This window comes from Zeugodacus cucurbitae, chromosome 5 (assembly GCF_028554725.1).
Source record: "Zeugodacus cucurbitae isolate PBARC_wt_2022May chromosome 5, idZeuCucr1.2, whole genome shotgun sequence".
Taxonomy (NCBI): Eukaryota; Metazoa; Arthropoda; class Insecta; order Diptera; family Tephritidae; genus Zeugodacus; species Zeugodacus cucurbitae.
Genome location: NC_071670.1, coordinates 2,835,051 through 2,856,844, shown reverse-complemented (window position 1 = coordinate 2,856,844; position 21,794 = coordinate 2,835,051). Strand labels below are relative to the sequence as shown.

The following is a 21,794-nucleotide window of genomic DNA, read 5'->3' as shown; positions in this document are numbered from 1 at the left end:
GCGCGCCCGTGTGTATGCTTTATTTTCGGCCGCGCCTAAAATGATGAAATGCTGTCGGCGTTAATAGAAATTCTTTTTGAACTTTTGATGAAATGTAATAAGCGAGTGAAATTAAATAAAATAATGAAACGGGTAGTGGCAAATAAAGCAAAAATAAAGTTGAAAGCATTATGCGGTAATCCTTTGCTGCCGCGCATGTTAAGCAGCTAATGCTGTTGCCTACATTTAGGCGCAAGAAAAGTTTTATTCAACAAAATCAAATCAAGGCAAGTGAAATTTACGTATAATCAATTCAATTTTCGAAAGGCATGGCAGCAATTGATTTGGTCCATTTGGTTCAGTGACTGCGCCTACATGTAGGCCATACTTTTAAAATAGCAAGTGTAAGGTAGTATAAAAGGATGTAGAAAAAAGTGTTTGCTGTGTTTTTATGAAATAAGAAACAGAGAAACAAAACTCGTATTATTAATGTCACGCAGTTTGTGTCGTATGTTGGGGCTATTTGTTTTCGACTTCCACTTTTTCTTCACGGTTAAGCAATAATTTTTATAACCGTGCCATTTGTAATCATGCCACCTGCTATTTTTTACACATTTCTCTTTATTTTTATTTTCTTTTCTCGCTGCTTTCTTCATTTGATATCTCTATTTACTTTGTCTACAAGGAGCCCAATAATTTAAATAGGGATACATGCGATATAAGATGTAATTTTTCTGCTCATGAACGGACCTGCACTCTTTACACTTTCTAACTGTAAATTCCTCATATCCAAAATAACTTTCTAAACAATTCAATATTCTCTCATTAAACCAACTTCCAAAGCTCGTTGATCCATTTGCCACTACTGCAAACATACTTTGATCAACATTTTTTCAATTACTCTTCGCCAACAGCGTACAAAATAAACAAAGAAATTGAAAAAAGAAGCGCAATTAAATTCCAGTATATCAATTTCTAGCGCCGCCCCGCCATCAGCCTGACTGCCACAACAGCTACACGGCTTACACTCAAATTGATTTCAGTGGCACACAGAAACAAAAATGATTGTGAATATGCGTGTGTGTGTGTGTGGCCACAGGACAGCAGGAGGTGAGTTATAAGCGCAATAATAATTTCATTAAAACCACAATATACTAAGCGCTGAAGCGCCAACTTATTTTTATATATTATATTTATAGAGAAAATAATAATAAAATTGTGAAAGCAATCGAGTTGAAGGAACTTCGTTGTGATATTTGTGGGTGGACGTGTGTTCTACGTAGATTATAGCGGCTAGCACGCATGACACGAGCAGAAAAATATTTTTTATGTGGTGTGTGATAATGGAAAAACGTATAAAATAATTTTTTATATTTTTTACATATTCTTCGGTTTTTATTTTAATTTTCTAACACTTCAAATATAATATTTTTTATTTATTTTTCATTTTAATAATTTATTTTTATTTTATTTCAAGCATTCTCCATTAAAAATGCAGTGTGAACAAAGTATTATCCACCACCCACATGTAATTCAACAGAGTAGCTGGTTATCGACTTTTGATATTAAATGCACTTTCATTACTATTCATTTAATATGCTCGTGGATGGAGCTCATTTAATTTAATAACACAATTTATATTGAATATTTTTTCATTATACTTTATTAACTTGACTGAAGTTCGGCGCACATTTTCACCTTCAACACACTGCGCGTATTGTTGCGCTTGAATTGTCTGTCAATTGAATTGAATTGTGCTTGCGGCACTCACGTTTAATTTAATCGCTACAATTGTAAAGTTCGCAATCTATAAATAAGTAAGACAAGCTTTCAGCGATACTTTAGCGCTAAATATTTTATACACAACTAACACTTTAACTACTTTTATCCATATTGCAGCACTTCGTTGGCAATCAGCACTTCGCAAACAAACAGACGCGCTGAAAAACTTTATGCAACTCCAGAGCAAGCAATGACAACAATAAATAATACAACAAATAGTGATTGTAGTGTGTAAAGAAAGTAAAAAAAGAAGAAAAATCGAAAAGTAATATTGCAGCAGTAAAACATTTTAATGAAGAAATAAACTTCGTGTTGAGGAAACTTTCATTTTCCTGGCTATTTTCATTTGCAGCACACTCTATACATGTATATGTGATATATGAAGCATACTTTTAGATATAAAACAAAAACAACTTTAGTAGAGATAGACAAGTAGTAATTCGACGCAAGCATTGCAGCCGCCACCTACCTTTAAAACAGCGTATTAAGTTTGTCTGCTTGTAGCTGTCATTCTATATTACTGCTATACGCTATGTATGTGTATATATATATATATCTGTAGGTGTGTGTGTGTGTTATAGCATCCTAGTATATAGTATGTCGTATGTGCTGCCATGTGCAGAACTTTTCAAATTGATTTCATTAATTTGTTCACACATCTTGTTGCCAGTTCCTTGCGAGTTCCACACTTTGTGGGCTATATTTAACGCGTGGCGCAAAAACTTTTGCAGTTGAGACACTTTTATTTCTTTTTTATTGGTTTTCATTTTTAAATGTACGAATTAAGTGTTGCAGAAATAGAATCCAATGAAAGCAACTCCTTAAATAATGCAATAAACATGTTTTAAGAAGTTTCAAAAAAGATATAGCGGGACGTGAAATGTCTGCATAACATTATGAGGACGTGTAATTAACACTGATTTGATTAATTTATGCCTTTATTGCATTTTTATATGCAGACTTTAATTTTGATATTGCCTAAAATTTTTAAATGAGGGCGTTTACTCAGCTTCGATTAGATTAATGTATGCAAAGAAACTTAATTTACATCCAAAAAGTGTGATTTAGTACTCTTAATTTTTTTGTTGCCTACATTTAGGTGCTTCATTCAATATTTAAATGAAAGCGTGAGATTAACTCTGATTTTATTAATGTATGCAAAGGTACTAAAATTTTGACTAATTACTTCTCAATTAGCTAATTACTCTCAATTTTTTTATGTTGCCTACATTTAGGTGCTTCATTCAAACTTTTTATATGAAGGCGTGTACTCAACTCTGATTTGTTTTATGTATGCAAAAAGACTAAAATTTTGACTAATAACTACTCTTTCAGCTCCTTTAATTTTTATATTGCCTACATTTAGGTGCTTCATTGAATTGTTAAATGAAGATGTGAACATTGATTTGATTAATGTTTGTCAAAAATACTAAAATTTTTACTAATAACTGCCTTTTTAGCTTCTATCTTGTTTATATTGCGTACATTTAGGGGCTTAATACAGTTTTTTAATTGAAGATATGAAATGAACACTGATTTGATTAATGTATGCAAATAAACTAAAATTATGACCGATAACTGCGCTTTTAGTTCCATTAATTTTTTATATTGCCTACATTTAGGTGCCACACAAAATTTTCTAATGAACAGTTAATAATGCTGCGCACACTGCAACTGCGGCAAACTTTAAGTGCAACCAATTATGCGTTAATCGTGCGTGAAAATTAATTTGATTCGCATTTAGAAAGCACTAGTCATTGAATGAATTGCAAATAGAGTATTGATCTAAACTTTTGAAGCATGCTTTTAGATGCTCATACTTAATGAAACGCTTATTTCTGAGTGCAGACCAAATTAAATGTTTTTGAAAGTGTGTGTAAATATTTGTGAAGATAATTGAAGTATACTTTTAGGCGCTTAACACAATTTTTGGTGCTAGTGTAAGTATTAGGCATTGGAAAATATAAATTGAAGTATTGAAGAAGTGCGTAAATATTTGTGCTGCAAATTCAAGTATACATTTAGGCGCTTAACAAACTTTTTCAATGCAAGTGTGAGTATTAGGCATTTAAAAACACAATTTGAAGTATTTTTCAGAGAACCATTGACTGTAATGGATTCTTACAAAGGTAATCTAATCAAATATCCGGATGATAGCTTACAAGGTCTAATATAGTTAGGAAGACTTGTTCATACCTGAGAAGAAATAAAAGACTCGTGAAAGAGCCGCTATATCCTTAGTTTTACTTCTTAAACACATAAATTAAATTTTTCGCTTCTACTTTCGAATATTTTATCGAAATTTCAGCAAGTCTACATAAACTCAAACACCTACCGACGGCCTTAATGCATAAATTCCAAACAGCTCAAGTGTCAACGCAAAAGCAATAATTAACACAGATTTCTATTTTATTGACACATTACACACAGCAACAACAATAACAACAAACATGGCCGGCATGAAAACAAATGTATGTTTAGCATACACTTAAGTACTTAAATCAGTCTAATACGACGACAACAACAACAACAAAAGCTATAAAATCAACAACACAACCACCTGCCAAAGTGCCTGGCAGTCATTAAATTATGTTGACAAGATTCGGCAGCTTGTTAAGCGAAATTCCCAACACGCTCATTCGTCAGAGAGACAAGCAACCAACCAGTCAGCCATTTAGGTCGACAGGCGAACGAGTAACGCTTATAATGATAAATTAAATGGCATTTAATGCAAATACGAAAATACCGTAATGTCTAATGGTGTGTGTATGAGCATAAGTGAAGTGAGAAGTACGCAGTAAGCGAGACAGCAGTGTGTGGTCTAACCACAGCAGTACTGTGAACACACACATGTAACCATTGAAACCATTGAATTGATGGAATACCAAAAGGATAAGCAGGCTTGCAAGCGCTTAAATATGTATGATGCCACACGTGTAAACAACATGAATACATACATACATACATACATATGTTGTGAATATGTGAGAGGTGTTTTAGGTTGAGATTTCAGTGACGGTGACCGGTTGGTGTAAGTAAACGGCTAAAAGTTATTTATAAAAAGTATTCCCGCAAACAGAAAATTGAAAGAATAATTCAATTCAAGATTCATAAATTAACAATTTCACTATTTTCTCGAAACTTTACCACAGCCACCATCCTTCCCTTACAACAAATAACAACAACAGCGACTACTCTTTAATCTGTCACTTTATGGGGTTAAAAGACTTTTACAATTCTTGGCATGGTGGTGAGAAAGATGGTCTCCGCAATGCTGAATTCAACTAACCCGGCTGAACTAAGCACAAGAGCAAAACAACACGACCTAACAGAGATCCAATTAAAAATTTAATTGGCACTGAGTAGAGCCGAGTCGAGCTGTGCCGTTATATAGTAAGCAAAAAGGAGGTTACTCGAATGTTTAAGTGAGGCTGAGGCGGGAAGAATGAAGAGGTGGGAGAGATGAAGAGACTGTGATAGAGGAGAGACAAGTTATAAATGCATTAGAGCGCTTAGTTGTAATGTAACCGCAAACGTGTAACTAACACAACTTACAGTTACGGTGTGGTAACTTAGTTGATCATTGTTGGTTTTACAGTTAATAAAAATGTTTCGAAAACTACACGTATTCAAAAGTTTATACTCATATAAGTAATAATAAAATAAATATAAAGTTAATTTCATGTATGACGACTCACCACTTGCATCCTGTTGCGGTCCCGCTGTTTGTTGTTGCTGCTGTTGATGTTGATGCTGATGCGGTGCTTGTTGATGATGTATGTTTGGCGCACAGAAAGCGCTCGCACCGCTACCTGCTGTCATGGAGAGCGTGGAATGTGGCGGTGGCAGTAGGCCACTAGGCGCTGACTGCTGATGCGGCGGTCCGGTTGGGGGTGCATAGATGCTCGAACGATAAGTTGGTGGTGGCGATACCACATCACAACGCACCGGACCGATCACGCTGGCTGCGGGCGCTGGTGGCGGCGGTGGTCCGTAATGTGAGGGTGGCGGTGGTTGATAGTGATGTGGTGGTGGTCCACCTGTAGTGGGTGGTGGTCCCGCATGCATGCCATGTTCGCCTCCTACTTGTGGATATTGGTGCGCATGTGGGTGCGCATATTGATGCTGATGATGTACATGCATGCCGGCGGCAGCGGCGGCGGCCGCAGCTGGTGACATATGATGTGCATGATAGGCTGCAGCTGCAGCAGCGGCGGCGGCGGCATATGAGGGCGGTGGTGGCCCATGTTCAGGTGCGCCATGTTCGGTGTGTATGCCCAAATCACTGGCGTGATACATGCCGGCAGCGCTGAGTGCTTCAGGTAAAGTGGTGCCGACCGCAGTGGGTGGTGGTGGCGGTGGTGGTGATACTTGAGCTGTGTGGGGGAAATTTAAATCAATATCAAATAAAAAGTTAAGTACTCGATAACTTACCATCACTCATTGCGCCACCTGTTGACGCACCTGGCGGTAGCATACTAGAGAGCGCACTCAATGGCGTGTAGGATTTTGGTGGATCTACTGAACTGGGGCGCAACACGCGCTCCTCGGTAACACTCGATTGCACACGATATTGCATTTTACAGTACGCCTCCTGACTTGAACCCGTTGTAGAGTTCACATAGACGCCGGTAATAGTTACATCAGTGTCCTGTACGATAACCACACTGGATGAAGTCGGTCGACTGGAGTCTTTGGCGTCCTTTGTGCTGCCCGAATCGCGAAAACCGGCTGTGGTAGTTGTATCTGTATTTGTCTCTTTGGTTTCTTTTGAATATTTTGAGTCATTGCTCTCTTCATTCAAATTCAACGGCCTTGACTCTCTGGCAGTGCCACTTGCCGTGGACGCGTTCGAGCTGTTGGCTGTAGCAGGGGTATTGGCAGTGACTTCGCCATTATCTTTTGTGTTCAAAGTCTCATCGGATGTCACTGTGGCTGTGGAGGTTTTCTTGGACTCTTTTACAACATCCTTGGACTTTTTAGCTGGTGTAGAAGTTTTCTCCTCACCATCAGTACTATCGTAGCTGCCGTAGGCGAGATTCTTATCAAGATGACGTTCCACCTCGTAAGTGGCCGCAACTATGGCACTGGCATTCAAGCTTGCCATACGTTTGCGCGCCAAAATACCCTTGTAATCACCGATTAACTCTTCACGTAGCATGCGCTTGCGCTTCTTTGGCGGTTTTCGTGCCTCAAGTTTCGCCTTTTGTACCTTTGACTTCTCCTTATCTTGTGTTTTCTCTTCATTATCGGTTACCTCTGTGTTTTCGCCAGCATCGGAACTATCGGTCTTCAATTTTACTATCTTCTTCAAAGGCTTCTTAATTTTCGTGTACTTGCGCTTTACCCTGATAGTATCCTTTTCCTTAGGGATCTCCTTTTCTTTGTCTTCTTTAGCTTTTGAAAGCTTGCTACCCGAGGCCTCTTCCTCCTTTCTTTCTTTTTCTCTCAATTTCTCTGCTTCCTTTTCTTTCTTGTTCGCCAACTTTTTCTGTAATTTCTTGCGCTTCAATTTCATTTTGTCTATCTCCTCATCTTCACTATCACCACTCTCCTCAAATTCCCAATGCTTACCAAGCCCACGACCGCCCGGTACATGACGCAGTTCTCGTTTTGTCTCCACCTCTGGTGGTTCATCTTCAGATTCTGCTTTCGGCGGCTCGTCGGTCTTGGTAATTTCTTCGTTCTTTTTATCCTTTTTTGATTTCACCTTTTCGTCGGTGTCTTTTTCTTTATCTTTCTCTTTTTCTTTTTCCTTCTCTTTATCTTTGTCCTTCTCATCTTCACTTCCATCCACAGTACGGATCTTGGGTGGTAGTTGCGTTGCTTTCGATAGACCTAACTCATACGCCGTTCGTGACTCGTTCTCATAAAGACACTGCACCTTGGCCAATGCATTCAGTGAAGCCATGCGATGTCGTTTAGGACCAAAATCGATTAGCTTCTTTTCATCTTCTGAGTCACTAGTTGCCGTTGAGGAATCTTTCGGTACCTTACTGCTTTTCGCTTTCGATTTTTCTGTCGCTTGTAACATTTTTCCCTTAACTGTTTTAATAACTTTCTTTGTTATTAATGGTTTCTTCTTGTAGACTTTCTTTGTCACCTTTGATTTGACTACTTTCTTTGTTTTAGATGTAGTCTGAGCTACTGCTGTAGAATCTTCAGTTTTCTCTGTCGGTTCAGGCGTATTCTCTTCAGCTTCCTCCTTTGGCTTTTCTTCAGTTTCGGAGTTTGCTGTTGACTTTTGAATCTCTTCTTGTACTGGTTCTGTCAATTGTTCCTCTTTGTCATGAGACTCCTCCACCTTCATTTCCTTCTCTTCGACCTCTAATGACATTTGTTTCGTCTTGAGCGCTTCTTTTGAGGGTTCGGTTTTATGTTCTTCATCGAATTCGCGCAGGTTCTTCAATGTAGGCAGAACCATTTTAAAATTGTCCTCCTCTTCAGAGCCCGATCGAAAGTCGTATATGTCATTTTTGGCAGCAGAACTGTTTGATTTGTCAACTGACAACTTTTGCGCAAATTTAGATTTCTTACCCACCATCTTGGCTGTTGGGCTCGACTTCACCGGCGGCACTTTGTATTTGCTTTGTAATCTTTGTTTAATACTTGACATTTGCTTCTTTCCAATATGCGGTGAGCTTGGGGCGGAGCTCGATGCTTTTTCAGTGATTTCTTCCTGTTTCAGTGGCTGTTGCTTCTCATTTTCAACTTCTATTTTATGCTGATTAAAATCTAGTTCCTCTTTCTTGTGCTCCACTTCTTTGGGAGCGCTTGCACAAACCGGCATTTCTTCTAAATCCATTTGCACTACTTCTGTATTAGCATCTAATACTATTCTTAATGTTTCTTCTTTTTCTATTAGCTCTAAAGGTTCATCAGCTGTCTTCTCAGGTTCCTGTATATTGCACTTGTCTGAATTCTTTGGATTTGGCTTCACTTTCTTCGGTGATGGCGTCTTTTTAGGCGTTTTTTCAGCCTTATCTTTCTCCTTATCCTTATCCGGTGGATCAGGTGGTTCTACAGTCGTACAAGCTTGGCTGCTTGATTTCTCTTCAGTTGGCATATTGGTTGCGACGTTGTCCGCCTTGGTCTCCTCAGTGGATTTTTTGACTGGCTTGGCTTTAAGAAGCCGCTTCTTCAACGGTGTCCCAACTAAATCATCATTTATGGGATTGCTACTTTGTTTTTGTGCTATAGACGCATCATCGTGTGGTTTTTGAGAAGGCGCTTTTTTGTTTTTTTGATTCGCATCGCTCTTGTTGGTACGCTTAGCGGTTACTTTCTTTTTCGATGCCATTTTGGCCGCAGGATTTTTTTCAGTTTCAATGGGAGACGCTTGAGATTCGTTATGCTTAGCAGTGTCTTCTTTAACAGGCGCTAACGTATGCTTATTAGCATTTTGAGTGTCTTCATGTGTGACCGGAATCTCTTCTGTGTTTATATTTGAGGTTTCTTTTTGAAGTTGTGCGTCTTCAAGTTCTTTGCCTGTCTCTTTGCACTTTAAATCTTTTTCTTCCACTTTCTCCTTTTCTCTCTCTTTATCTTTGTCTTTTAACCTTTCTTTACATTTATCTTTATCTTTCTCTTTGCCTTTGTCTTTTTCCTTTTCCTTCTCCTTTTCTTTAGTTTTCTCTCTTCTATCTTCCTCTTGTCGGGCTTTAATACGCGCTATATTCGATTTCGGCGGATTTAAGCTCGCTATCACTTTAACCGCAGCTGCACGTGACTTCGTCTTCACATTCTCTGATATAGAGGACTTTAGCGTATCTTGTATGCGTTCCTCGGTTGGCAGTATATTATCGAAACCGCTAATTTGTATATCGAGACTCTTGAGCATTTTACTTATTGCTTTATTCTTCCCATCTTTACGATCCTCCGCTTTGCTTTTGTTGCTATTGCCGGAAGTGGAAGATGTGCTTGGTGGTTCCGAATCCGCCTTTTGCTTCTCCGAATCCACCTTTTTATTAACAGTGTAGGAAGACTTGTCTCTCGTCTCGGAAGTGTTAGATTTTTTCACATTCTCACGCGAGGGCGTACGCTTCGTAGACTTTACTGTGTGCACAGAACTTCTGGCTGAATCTTCAGTTTGTTCGTGTTTAGTTTTCAATTGATCTTTTGCTAAATTTTCCACTACATCTTCAGCGTTCTCAACATTTTTAACAACTTCGCCCGGATTCGTTTCAAGAATTGCGGACACTTTACTCTTCACTTCCGTTTTTTCTACTGTTTTCTCTACGTTTTTATCTTTCTCTACTTCTTTATCTTTCTCGTGCTCTTTACTGACCACTGTTTGCTGTTTCTTCGCTGGTGACGGCGTTCGACCCGGCGTAGTACGCTTCACAGTTGTTTGGTTGCTGTTAACGGCGCTTGGTTTGCGCGCTACCGGCGAACTGTGTGCTTTACCCGGTGTAGGACGCTTTTTCGCTGTCGCGACTGTGTTGCTTGATGAGCGTTGTTGACGCTCTGTGTTTGTGGCGCCAGCGGCGGCGGCGGCAGCTGCTGTAATGAGACGCTTTTTAGGTCCCATTCCCCTGTAAAGAGAATACAGTTCTATTAAGTATATATTCACAATACTAAACAAATTAATTGAATAGGATAATAGGAAAAAGAATTCGAAATCGTCGACAATTAGTGGACATTTACTAAATCTCTCGCTCAATTGTCTAACGGTTTAAGCACTCGCACGTGCTAAACAACAAGTGAAAATGGAAACCGTGATAAGAGAGCAGCGTGTGCCAATATGCTACAAGCACCACTTTAGTGGGGTTTCGTAAATTAGAAGTCCTTTTTTCTTTCACACAACAACTGCTTTGAGCTTCTTTCTTTCACACACTTTACTTCGAACGTCCATTCTTACGTCCACTTTGCTGCTGTCTGCGCCTAATCGCCTCAATGACACATTTCTGTCGGTAATTGTCTGCTCAACACCCGTTCATTATACATATATATATGGTAGTTACGCTCATATGCTTCGCGCCGATCCGTTAACTTAACGAACGCTTAGTGAATTAAATTCCTAGAAGCCAAAAACAACAGCAATAACAATAACAGCTGTACCATAAAATGACACACGTCGTAAAGGATTGTCAAGCGAAAGCTTATTCATGAGCAGACTTCTAATGCCAACCGCGCTTGGCGAAAGGATGAATATGCTATATGTATGTGGGAATCATAAAAACTAAGTGATGGCAGCAAATCAGCATATGTCAATACTTGAGCGCGACGACAGCGCATACAAGAGTTTTATAAATGCAACGTTGCATGCAAAATGAAGCCGCGCATTGGTGTGCAGTCGGCGCGGATAATGAATGTTGAGTAGCGTGAAAAAATTGCGCAAAAAGTAGCGTAAAAAATCCAACGAACTGGGATGTGAGACGACGTTAGGACATGCGAGGACATAGCGGAAGCGTGGCGGCGTACTCGTATGTAGCGTACACAGCGGTCTACACTATACTACATGCAATATACGTCGACAGTATTGCGCTGAGACACATTGCCGCAGCAGTTTGAGGGTTCGCTGCTTTGGTGGATTGTGGCTTGAGTTGAGTCCATAAAGTGTCGACCATGTAACCACAAGTGACATGTGAGTGCCGCACATAAGCAAGCGTACTACATATTAAGCCGAAGCAGTTGCACACACACCGCACACGAAGTGCGGCCGCTCGACTATCTACTGTCTGCAGCCTGTTGGTGACATGTTTCGCGCACTTAATCCACTTGTTAGACGGATTTGGAGCTTGCATTGCTTGCACCGCAGCGCGCGCCAGTTGCTGTGTTATAAGTACTGTTTCACCCACTTTCAGTCCGCAACTTGCAACGTTTCATTATTATTATTATTTTCATTCTTCCCTCAGCGCGTATCCTGTGTAGTTTGGTTCGTTTGCTGTTTGTCGAGCGCTTGAGTTTTTGAGTATTTGAAAACCAACACCACGCGCTCACGCAACCCTCGCCACTCACTCGCTCGCCGTAGAGACAATGTCTGCTTTATGAGCTCACGCTCACAATGGGAACACAAGCACTTGTGGGCGCAAGTGGTATACCGTGTGGTGTTCAACTTTCCGCCATAACGCTGCTGGTATGCGCTAAAGTCAGTTAGTTAGTTAGTCGCTGTGGCACAAAACCTCGAGAATTAGTTGCAAGGATTTTGAAGAATTCGCGCTGCATTGTGTTATGTGTGTTGAGTACGTTGTTAATTGAAAGGCTTTGTAAATATTTGTATGCATGCATTATGCGCTCAACAAAGTCATTTAAATATTGTTGTGAAAGAGTTCATATAATGCGAAAAATTGGGTTAATGGTGGGTGGAGCTCATTTTTTGAAGGGTTTACCGAGGTGAAATCAATTTATTAGAAAACCGGATCCTTAACAGCTCACTCTTGACTTGAACAAGGAGAATTGTGGCTTGCAGACTTTTGAAGTTTAGTTAAGGAATCAAAGGATGGTGCTTTGGAGCACCCGAGCTTGAATAAAGTTCATAAAATTCAAACGTAAACCTTGGAAGCTCAGCGAAACTGACTTCCTCTATCGAACTCCGATGATGAAAATAAAAATCGTGACAGAAAATAGCCATCCAATCATTTTAAGATAAGCGTTGGCAGTCCTCAGTCGGAAAATATCCGAGTTCAATCCGGTTTCCTTCCGAACTCTAGCGGAAACGGATATTCTTCAAATCTCCAGCTGTGAGACTGATGGAAGCTGCATTTCAAAAACAAGAACTTATCAAAGACCTTGACCGGTCCCAAAAAATATCCTCCTATGTACACAAGATCCAACTGGAAACTTGAGATTCCATTTCACAATGACAAAAGGAAGCTAGAGGCATCTGGTCGAAGCCCTGAAAGTCTTCTTTAATTTTTGGAAATGGAAATTCGTCAAATCTTTAGCATTTTAAAGAAGAGAACTTATCAATGAACTTGATCGGTTCCAGAAAATACCTTTATATATATATACTAGGATCAATTTGGCAGCTTGAGAGTCCATTTTACAATGCCGACAAGTTGTTAGAGACTTCTACCGAAGTTCGAGAGGTTCCTGTAATTTTTGGAAACGCAAATTCTTCTAATCTTCAGCGAAGAGACTGATCGGAGTTGCATTTTAAAGAACAAGAACGTATCAGAGATCTTGTTCGATCCTTTATATGAACACAAGGTCCAGTTTAGCAGCTTACGATTCCATTTGTCTAATTTGCTTATTTTTTTTGCCTCAAGAAAAGATTAAAAAGATTATTAGATCCTTTTTGTCCTACTTTTCAGTTTAAACACTCGCCCACATAATAAAAAACATAAATGAAAATGTAAAAATATAAAAATATAAAAAAGTGTTCGTTAACAATTCAGAAAGACATTTCGCGCCTTATTTCGAGCGCAAAAACGCCATCGCACACACACCTACAAACTGAGATATGGCAGAGAAATAGCGGGCACAACAGTAAATTTTCAGCATAAAAACAGCAACAAGAACTAGTACAGCATGTGCGAACATGAAAATTGTATGCAAAAAGCACTACACAACGCCTGCAAGTATGCCATGAAAAGCAAAATGCGCGTTGTTGCATGCCGAAGTGTGTGTAGCGCATACAGGAAGAAGGGTTGGAAGCTGGCAGCGCTTGCGACGCGTCATGCAAGCGGCTAAAGCGCGAAAAAGCCAACACCAGTGCAAACAAAAGGAAACAGAAACGAAATGAAATGAATGTAGCGCAACACGGCTCATGTTTGTATATAGAAATCAACAACAACAACAAAACAAACAACTGTAGCAGAGAGAACAATGCACGCATATGTATAAATGTAAACTCACACACATACATACGAGTATAACTGTTGTAAGTGCCGACATTGTGTTTGTTTTTGTATTTGTATATTTGCTTGTTTGGCTGACTGTTTGCTGTTGGTCGCAGGCAAATAACAAATAAACGCAACAAAACCGTTTGGCCTGTGTGTGTGTCTTACATAACGGTAGTGCGTATGATACTTTATGTTTGTACTTATTCGCGTAAGTTTTACTGTTTGTGTGTGCTTGCGTACTTGCATCGGCCATAGCTTCCGCCTTGCAACAGCGCTGTGATCTCCGGTTCGTTGGCTGCTTGAGAGTCCCAACATGCATACCCCCTCACCATCAAAAAACAAAGCCAGCAGCAGCATTACAGGCGCAAAGTACACGGTAGTCACCTACTGGCTTCTTTTTTATTTGCTCCACTTGCCACAGCAACAAATAACTAGCTGATTGTCAAGCTGTTTGTCCAACCCGCCCGCTTATGGCTTTCAACATTTTTGTCCCACAGTCCCTTCAGTACGCATTTTTTCCCTTCATAAGTATGTAAGCAATTAAGTATGGAGCAGTTTCAACGCTGCGCGCGGATGCTCCGTGTCAGACGTCGCACAACGCCACCGGAAATCCACACTCACTTGTGTACTCACTTCGTAGGAGTACTGCTTGTATGTCAGCCGCTGTCGCTCGAGGCGCAAGGAAGGATGCGAGTCTCGGTGCGACATACGTCATATGTTGCTGACAGCGACAGTAGCAACAATAAAAAACAGTAGAAGCTCGCAGTATTTCCGCACACCCATGCAGATCGACTATGAATTATGATTACTCCCGCACACTTGAGCAGCCTCTACGCTCGCTGTAATGGCGTTAAGGGCTCAGCGGTTGACAAAGAGTTAAGTGTTAAGGGAGTTAGGCTGGTATAAGCGGTGGGACTTAGCGCTTCCAAGTGCCTAGTAGACAGGAAGTCGGTTAGCATCGCCGGCGATTATTAATGCTTCTTTTTCTTATGCTTTATTCAAATCTCTTTTGCAGCTGTCTACGTACGTAATTACACCTGACAACGCTGCTGGTGTTGATAGTTATCCCGTGTGTAGATGTTGAGTGCCCGCTGGGATGAGTGTATTTGGTGTGAACTTTCGCATCAATTTACCGTAAAATTTCGTTTTCGGATTTAGAAGGTTAAGAATATAAAAGATTAGGTGATACAATAAATGTGAGACGTGTAAGTAAGATTCGGTACCCAGGGCGTAGACAGATGACTATAAGACACAAGTCGGCTATTCTCCTAAGTTCTTCCATTCAATTCGACAGTTCTTTCGACATTTGTCAAGCAAGCCTGGTTGAAGTGGATGCAGAATCTCTGGTTAGAACCCCATTCGGTACCCAGAGCGTACATAAACGACTATAAGACACAAGTCGGCTGTTACCATAAGTTCTTCCGTTCTATTCGACAGTGCATTCGACATGTCTGATTGAAGTGGATGGACGAGAGATTCTGCGTTAGAACCCCATTCGAATTGAGCTGAATGGTTTTTTCATCTGAGGAACCTACAAGCATTGTGGAGCTATTTTTTCATAAGTTCTTCCTTTCTATTCGACATTTGTCAAACATGTTTGCTTGAAGTGGATGTAGAATCTCTCGTTAGAGCTCCATTCGAATGTAGCCAAAGGGTTTTTTCACCAAAGGAATCTACGAACATTGTCAAGCGATGGGGGAAGAGATGTTTAGATTTATATTTTGAACCCACACGATTCTTCCTTAATCTGAAGAAGCTCGATCTAATAACAGTAGAGAATACGTAATCGTAATGGACCACCCGCATTTTTAGCCAGACGGTCGTTTGGCGATTTTTTCTGTCCCCATAATAACGCGGTAGATTTCAAATTTCAAAAATCAGCTTGCTGACAATATTAGTTATAAATTATTGGAAAAATTAATCAAATTCTACGAAATAGTATTGAAGCAGTTTGGCTGACTCTCTAATAATTCAATATTTATTTTAAACTAATTTTCAACAGCTCTTTACTCACTGGAGAAATATTTATTTTAGCTGGAATTCTCAGAAGAATCTACAAAAATTCATTGAGTATGAAAGAATGTCTGATAGCGTCTACACAGAAAATCAATTTACTTAAATAGCGAAAACGCAAACAAAGCAAAAGTCTAACTGCAATAAATTGGAACACTGAAGGTCTGATGCTTCAATGAAGAGCGTGAATTGTGGCGGCAACGGAGCGTACAAGGTTTGTTTACGTTATTAAGAGGCATATATACAATTGTAGAGATGTATTTTTGTATTATTTAGAAGCACAGAAATTTTAATTTTGAAAAATTTAATTATATAAAAAAATAATAATAATTCTCAAACAATTTTTTTAATATTAAAAAATTATTTTTAAAAAGTGATATGAAAATTAAATCTAAAAACTTCATTTTTGTAATCAAAAAAAATTTAAAAAATATATTTTTATAAAAAAAAAATTATTTTTATTATTAAATTAAATTCAAAAAAAATATTTTTATTACTAAATTGAATTTTACAAAATATTTTAATAAAAATTAACAATTTTTATTACTTTTATACTAAATATTTTTATTAAAAAAATAATTACTTTTATTACTTTTATAATAATGATTTTTATCAATAAAAAAATAATTATTTTGAATAAAAAACGGTTACTTGAATTACTAAGAGAAATAAATTAATAAAAAATCTATTTTTAATTTAAAAAATTGCTATCGTTTGCCTCATTCACAAAGCAACTCCACAGAAACACGTTTCAAATGAAAAAAAAAAATTAATGAATAAAAAACAAATAAATCAAGAAAAGCGCGCAGACAGCGTAGCGCGATAACCCAAAGCTGGCGGCAACAAAGTACGAGTACTCCATTAAGTAACGTACAACAACACTAACAACGCTAGCAGCCAAGAGTTTAAAAACAAAGCGGCATATACACAAACCCCTTCACTTAGCCGCGGCAAGTATTCGGAACGACCTTGCGTTGCTGTTTGCTTTTCAATTAAAAAATCACCGCGAGTAAATAATTTATTTGGGTTTAATATTTCCTTACAACATACGCGCATTTGTTGTTATTATTTGTTTCTTCTATTTTTTTTTTTTTTGGTTCGCTTCTGGCTTGTAGATTACCACGGATAAATATACAACATTTGTTATTTTTTATTTTTTTTTTTATGTTATTGTTGTTGTTGTTGCTATCGCTTTTCGGTTTTCCGTGCACATTATCGTTAAATTATGTGAAGAGATAATGAAGTTAAGTAGTAAATCGAAAATCAACACACGCGATCCACCTGTAAACACAAGTAATAAACATGCGAACCAAATAGAAAAGCAACAACAAAAACAACAGCAACGGTTGTATCGTGGAAAAAACAAACGGAGCGTTTTGTTGTGATTGGAAATTGTTAAGCGTTGTAAAAGGTGGGCGTGATTGGCACCTAAACTACTTCGATTGCTGGGTGGACAATCGAATCAGTGGAGTGCACAGGAGATATGAAGAATTTATCAATGAAAAAATACAAAAAAATATGTGTGGTCCATGTTTTCTTAAGTTTTTATACACTCAGGAGCTCTCAGGCTGTTCGAAACACTGATGAATAGTTGTTAGAAAACATATAAACCGCAGCAACCCCCAGGCTGATAGGACCACTGAAGAATAGCTGCCAACAGCTATCTTATGATCAATGGAGACAGAAAATAGATATTCTGAAACAGTCAATTCAGAAACGACCCGCCAGAGTTTTTAATCATAGCTTGGTTGAGCTCAGATACTGCTGAGAGGAAGAAACTATGCTGCGTGAGCTCTAAGTACCTCTCCAATTCAACCAAAAGGCACCGAAGAATTTGTATTTTCCCAAGAGTAGCTGCGAATCGATAACTACCACCGAGTTCTTTCAACAAAGAAGGTTATAATTCGTGCCAGAATAAAAGAATAATGGTGGACGAACGATAAATTGACGAGGGCTCATGTTGGCTCAGTTTACACTGAAAGCAGCCCAGTAAATCTGTTCAAGGTCGAAAAGAAAACTGAGAGAGGTTCAAATTGGAGTGAAGTGAGGAATTGACTAGCCCTCTAAGCGGAATACACGTGAGATCTGAACAATGTCTAATGGAAGAAATAAAACTGAATATGTTTGGTTCATTGATCGAAAAGTGCTCGATAGCTTACTATATTGTGGTCAATGCAGACAGAGAATAGAAATTCCGAATCAGGCGGTCCGCTAGAGCTTTTATTCATTTATAAGTACCTCGCCAACTCAAACGTAACGAAAAGTCACTAAAAGTCACTAAAAGTTCTAAATGAATTTGAAATTTCCCAATTGTTGCTGAGAAACTATAAACCACCTCTGAGCTCTTTCAATTTAGAAGGCCGAATAATAGAATGATGGTGGAGAAATTGGTAAATGGATGACGGCTTAAGTTTTCCCAACATAACACGCATAGCAACCCAGTAAATGTCTTAAAAACCGAAAAGATATGTGAAGAAAGTTCAAATTGGAGTAAAGTGAAGAATTGATTAGCGATCTTGTTTTTTCTTTCGAAATTGCCTAACTGTTTACAAAGCAAGTACCCTGTCACTACCTAGGTTGTGTCAAACAATTGGATAATAATTACAATCAGAAGGCCCTTTAAAGAGGATACTTAATAAAACATTGTGTTAAACTATTGCTTAGCAGATACAGTTGAACTGTCACATCACCACAATCCACCACAAATCTACGAGTTAGAGAGACTTCCGAGTTACGGAAGGTAATTTATATGAAATTGGACTTCTGTTGCCAATTTAAGAGTGCGAGTTATGGAGAACTTCGAGTTATATGAGTTCAAGTTATGGAACTTTATATACGTAGCTTCAGAATTACGACAACTTTAATTTAAATTTTATTATTATTTATAATTATTATTAATGACAACTTACTTTTACAGGTGCAAACAGCTGATCGATGCTTGTACTGCTCTATCCAACTGACATTTGTTGGTCTGTGAGAATTCAAACTAAAGATGGAAGTTGCCGTAAACCAATTTGACACTTTTGCTGTGCGACGGCAGCGTAACCGACAATTTTGTTGAACACCAAATGAGAGATTTGCATTTTAGTTTTAGGAATTAACTGATGGAACAGCAGCAACACTTTTTTTTTTTTTAACTTTTTCTAATTCTAATTTCTACATTTTTGCAACTTTTAAGAATTACACACACATTCACAAAATTTAAATGTTTAGTATTTTTAAACCTAAAAAATAAAAAATAATTAAAATTTATTTATTTGCGTTTTGCCGCTACGCCGCTTAATATTCACTACACATCTATATATTTTATTTTCATTCACAAATAGTTGCCTTTGTATGTGTGTATGTGCACTAAGTGAATGCATATCAATTCAAATTTGATGCTTGACATTCACATTGACACTTATTTATTTATTTATTGCTGATAGCAGCGCTGTCACTGTCACTTTGGCATGGCATTTCCAGCAGTTTGTCGGCTGAGATTACTGTGAATTATTAATTAAGCGGCTCTCAATTAAAATATACAACAAATTCAATTAAAATTTCTATTACACTTTTTTATTATTATTTCTTGGATAGTTAATTAATGGACGTAATCGAGTTGCGCGTGAAACCAACGCACACATAATGACAAACACACATGCGCAGCGTTGACTTCTTATTAGCACGTACATACATACATACGTACAAACATATGATATAAAATAAAAATACGCAAGTTGGCAATGCTGCAACGTAAATAAACAAATGAAGATGCACACACAGAGAGCCGGAGAACGAGCGAACGAGTGTGCGAGCGGAAGAGCAGCGCAATGTCGCATATTTCCTGTGTGAGAGTGTAGCATATTTCACAGCGCATTTGTATGCGTGAGCGTGAGCACCTCTTACAATATAAATGTCAAACCGTAAATTTTGACAGTTGCATGACAGCTATAGTGGCACTCTACCAACTATTGTGACAGCTATGGTGTGTTGTGCACGAACAGCTGAGTACACGATTTTTTTCTTCAAGTGATTGGGCAGCATTGTCACTTTTAGCTTATGAATATTTGCTGCCTTGCGCCCACCCACCCTTTTTGTAGCTACAACACACATAGATACGTCAAGTGAGCGTGCATACAAATACTAGCAAATGCTCGCGCTCTTACTCTCTCTCTCACACTCTGCGCTCACTTTAACTTTGTAATACTTGCACGCTCCATAGTAATTATTTGGCACTGTGTTGAAAGATAGTTCTTTTTTTGTTTTTGTTTTTGGCTTTCAAATAAGAAAACTTGTAGATACACAGAAGCGCTGATACACGAAAATGTTGACGAAGCCGTTGTAGCAGTATGGAGGGAATTTTTATTGTAGTACATTAAAAAAATACACGAAAAATGTATGCAGCATGGTAATAACACAAGTTAGGAACAAAAAATAAAATATTTTTTATTATTTTTTCAACACCACAAGTAGTTGAGCATGACTGGAGCGCTGTTTTATATGTGTTCATGTAAACTGCTTGCACTCACTGCGTAGCGTATGCCTTACGGTGGTACGTATTGTAACTGATGAGTGGCAGCGGCAGCAGCTCATTAAAAAGTGGGCGCGTTTAGTAAATTATTAAATGTAATATTTTTTTATTTGAAACATTCAGCAGATCACTTTGAAAACCTTATAAAAATTAAGACTGAAACAATTATTTTATCCGAAACTTATTCGACTGCTTTGCGTTTGGTCCAATAAGATTATCATTGTCTATTATTTGTCTATGCTACGCTAGTGTAAGCACTTTTGCTTTACTCACTAGCGTATATACAATTGCACATATAGACAAACAGTCAGTCAGTCAGTAAGTCAAGCATTGATCCAGTCATTTTATATGCTTTTACAGCACGTCTGCCTTTATTTCACGTACACTTTTTTATTATTACAAGCAAACATACATTTATTTATTTTTTTTTATTGCATGCCATGCAGCGTTTATTGTATGTATACATTAGTTTAGCTTGGCATGTATGTAAATATGTACGGCTTTTAGTGCTTATGCACACACACACACGTAAACATAATTTTATACGCGCTCTTTCATATGTTCATACATATATAATAAATATGTAGATTATGTATGTGTGTGTGTGTGCGCACTGTGCATTATGGGCGCACATTTCATTTATTCCACACTTTATAGCGCCGCGCATCGCAGTATATGTAAATATGCATATACATTGTATGTGTGTGTGAGTCCAGCGCTCGCAACGCATACTGCGATTTCCACTCGTTCGTTCGCCCCAACACCCGACACTTTGTACGACATAGCGCTTTTTTACACGCCCCCCTCTTTGCCGCACACTCGCTCGTCGTCGTCGTGCGCTTAACTGGAAGTTTTTCATATTGACTTCTTCACTTTACTTTACACACTGCTTTGTGGTATTTACACTATTTTTTCACATGGATTTTCACTACTTTATCACTTTTACCAATGCTTCTACATTTTCACTTAAAATTTCTATTTATTTTGCTATAAATTACCCGTTTACACGTCTATTTGCTGGGAGCGTTTTACTTTTTTCCAACTACACCGCACGCTTTGTCTCACTACACTACTCACTAGTGTCTACTAAATTGCCAGTTCAGTCATCGCGCTGCTCTTTAGCAGTTCATCACTTGCACACTCAACACTAATTTTCCACTTCATTTCCATACAGCGATTTTCGCATTTCGTTTAATAATGAATTTTTCGCAATTTTTTACACATCATTCATGCAACAAAATGGAAGGATAAGTACCGTTTTTCGTTTGTTCTCCTGCAAGCTGTTGCAGCCGCACTGTGTGCACACACACTCAACGCAACTCCCGCGCCTTAGGTGGGTGGCTAACTGACTACTAGCTAGCTGGCTGTCTCTATTCGGTTAGTTGCAACCGCGCGGAGTATGGCGGTGCCGTTTGAGAGGGGATATTCGAAAAATTCCAACCGTGCGGACACAACATAACAACGAGATTTTCAATTTAATACTGAATTTTGTTTGCATGCCAAACGTGCGAGCGCACCGAAAAATCCAACGAATGAAGATGCGTGCAGAGAGCCAATTGGCACGCACACATACATATAGACTATATGCACGCATGACAAATGCAATGCTGCTGAGCGCCACACAGTTTAATTTGAAGTATGCTCTTTACTGTGTTTTGTCTGTGTGTGTGTCTGAAATTGTGGTTGATTGGTGGTATTCAACGGACTTTTCACAGATATTT

At 38.5% G+C, this 21,794-nt stretch overlaps 1 protein-coding gene across 2 annotated transcripts in view; it reads right to left on the bottom strand.

Moving 5' to 3' along the window:
* The window catches only part of LOC105208706 (titin), a 163,994-nt gene extending 142,359 nt beyond the window's left edge, over nucleotides 1-21,635 (bottom strand). Inside the window, exons 1-4 of one of the 2 annotated variants that reach the window (XM_011178697.3) lie at nucleotides 21,072-21,635; nucleotides 18,470-18,784; nucleotides 6,196-10,295; nucleotides 5,460-6,137 (exon numbers count right to left, since the gene is read on the bottom strand). In XM_011178697.3, the coding sequence (XP_011176999.2) occupies nucleotides 5,460-6,137; nucleotides 6,196-10,291 (4,774 nt within the window). In that variant the 5' untranslated portion in view covers nucleotides 10,292-10,295; nucleotides 18,470-18,784; nucleotides 21,072-21,635. The remainder of the gene's footprint in view (nucleotides 1-5,459; nucleotides 6,138-6,195; nucleotides 10,296-18,469; nucleotides 18,785-21,071) is intronic. The other variant, XM_054231455.1, reaches the window with a different exon arrangement.
* Between the last annotated feature and the right edge of the window lie 159 nt (nucleotides 21,636-21,794).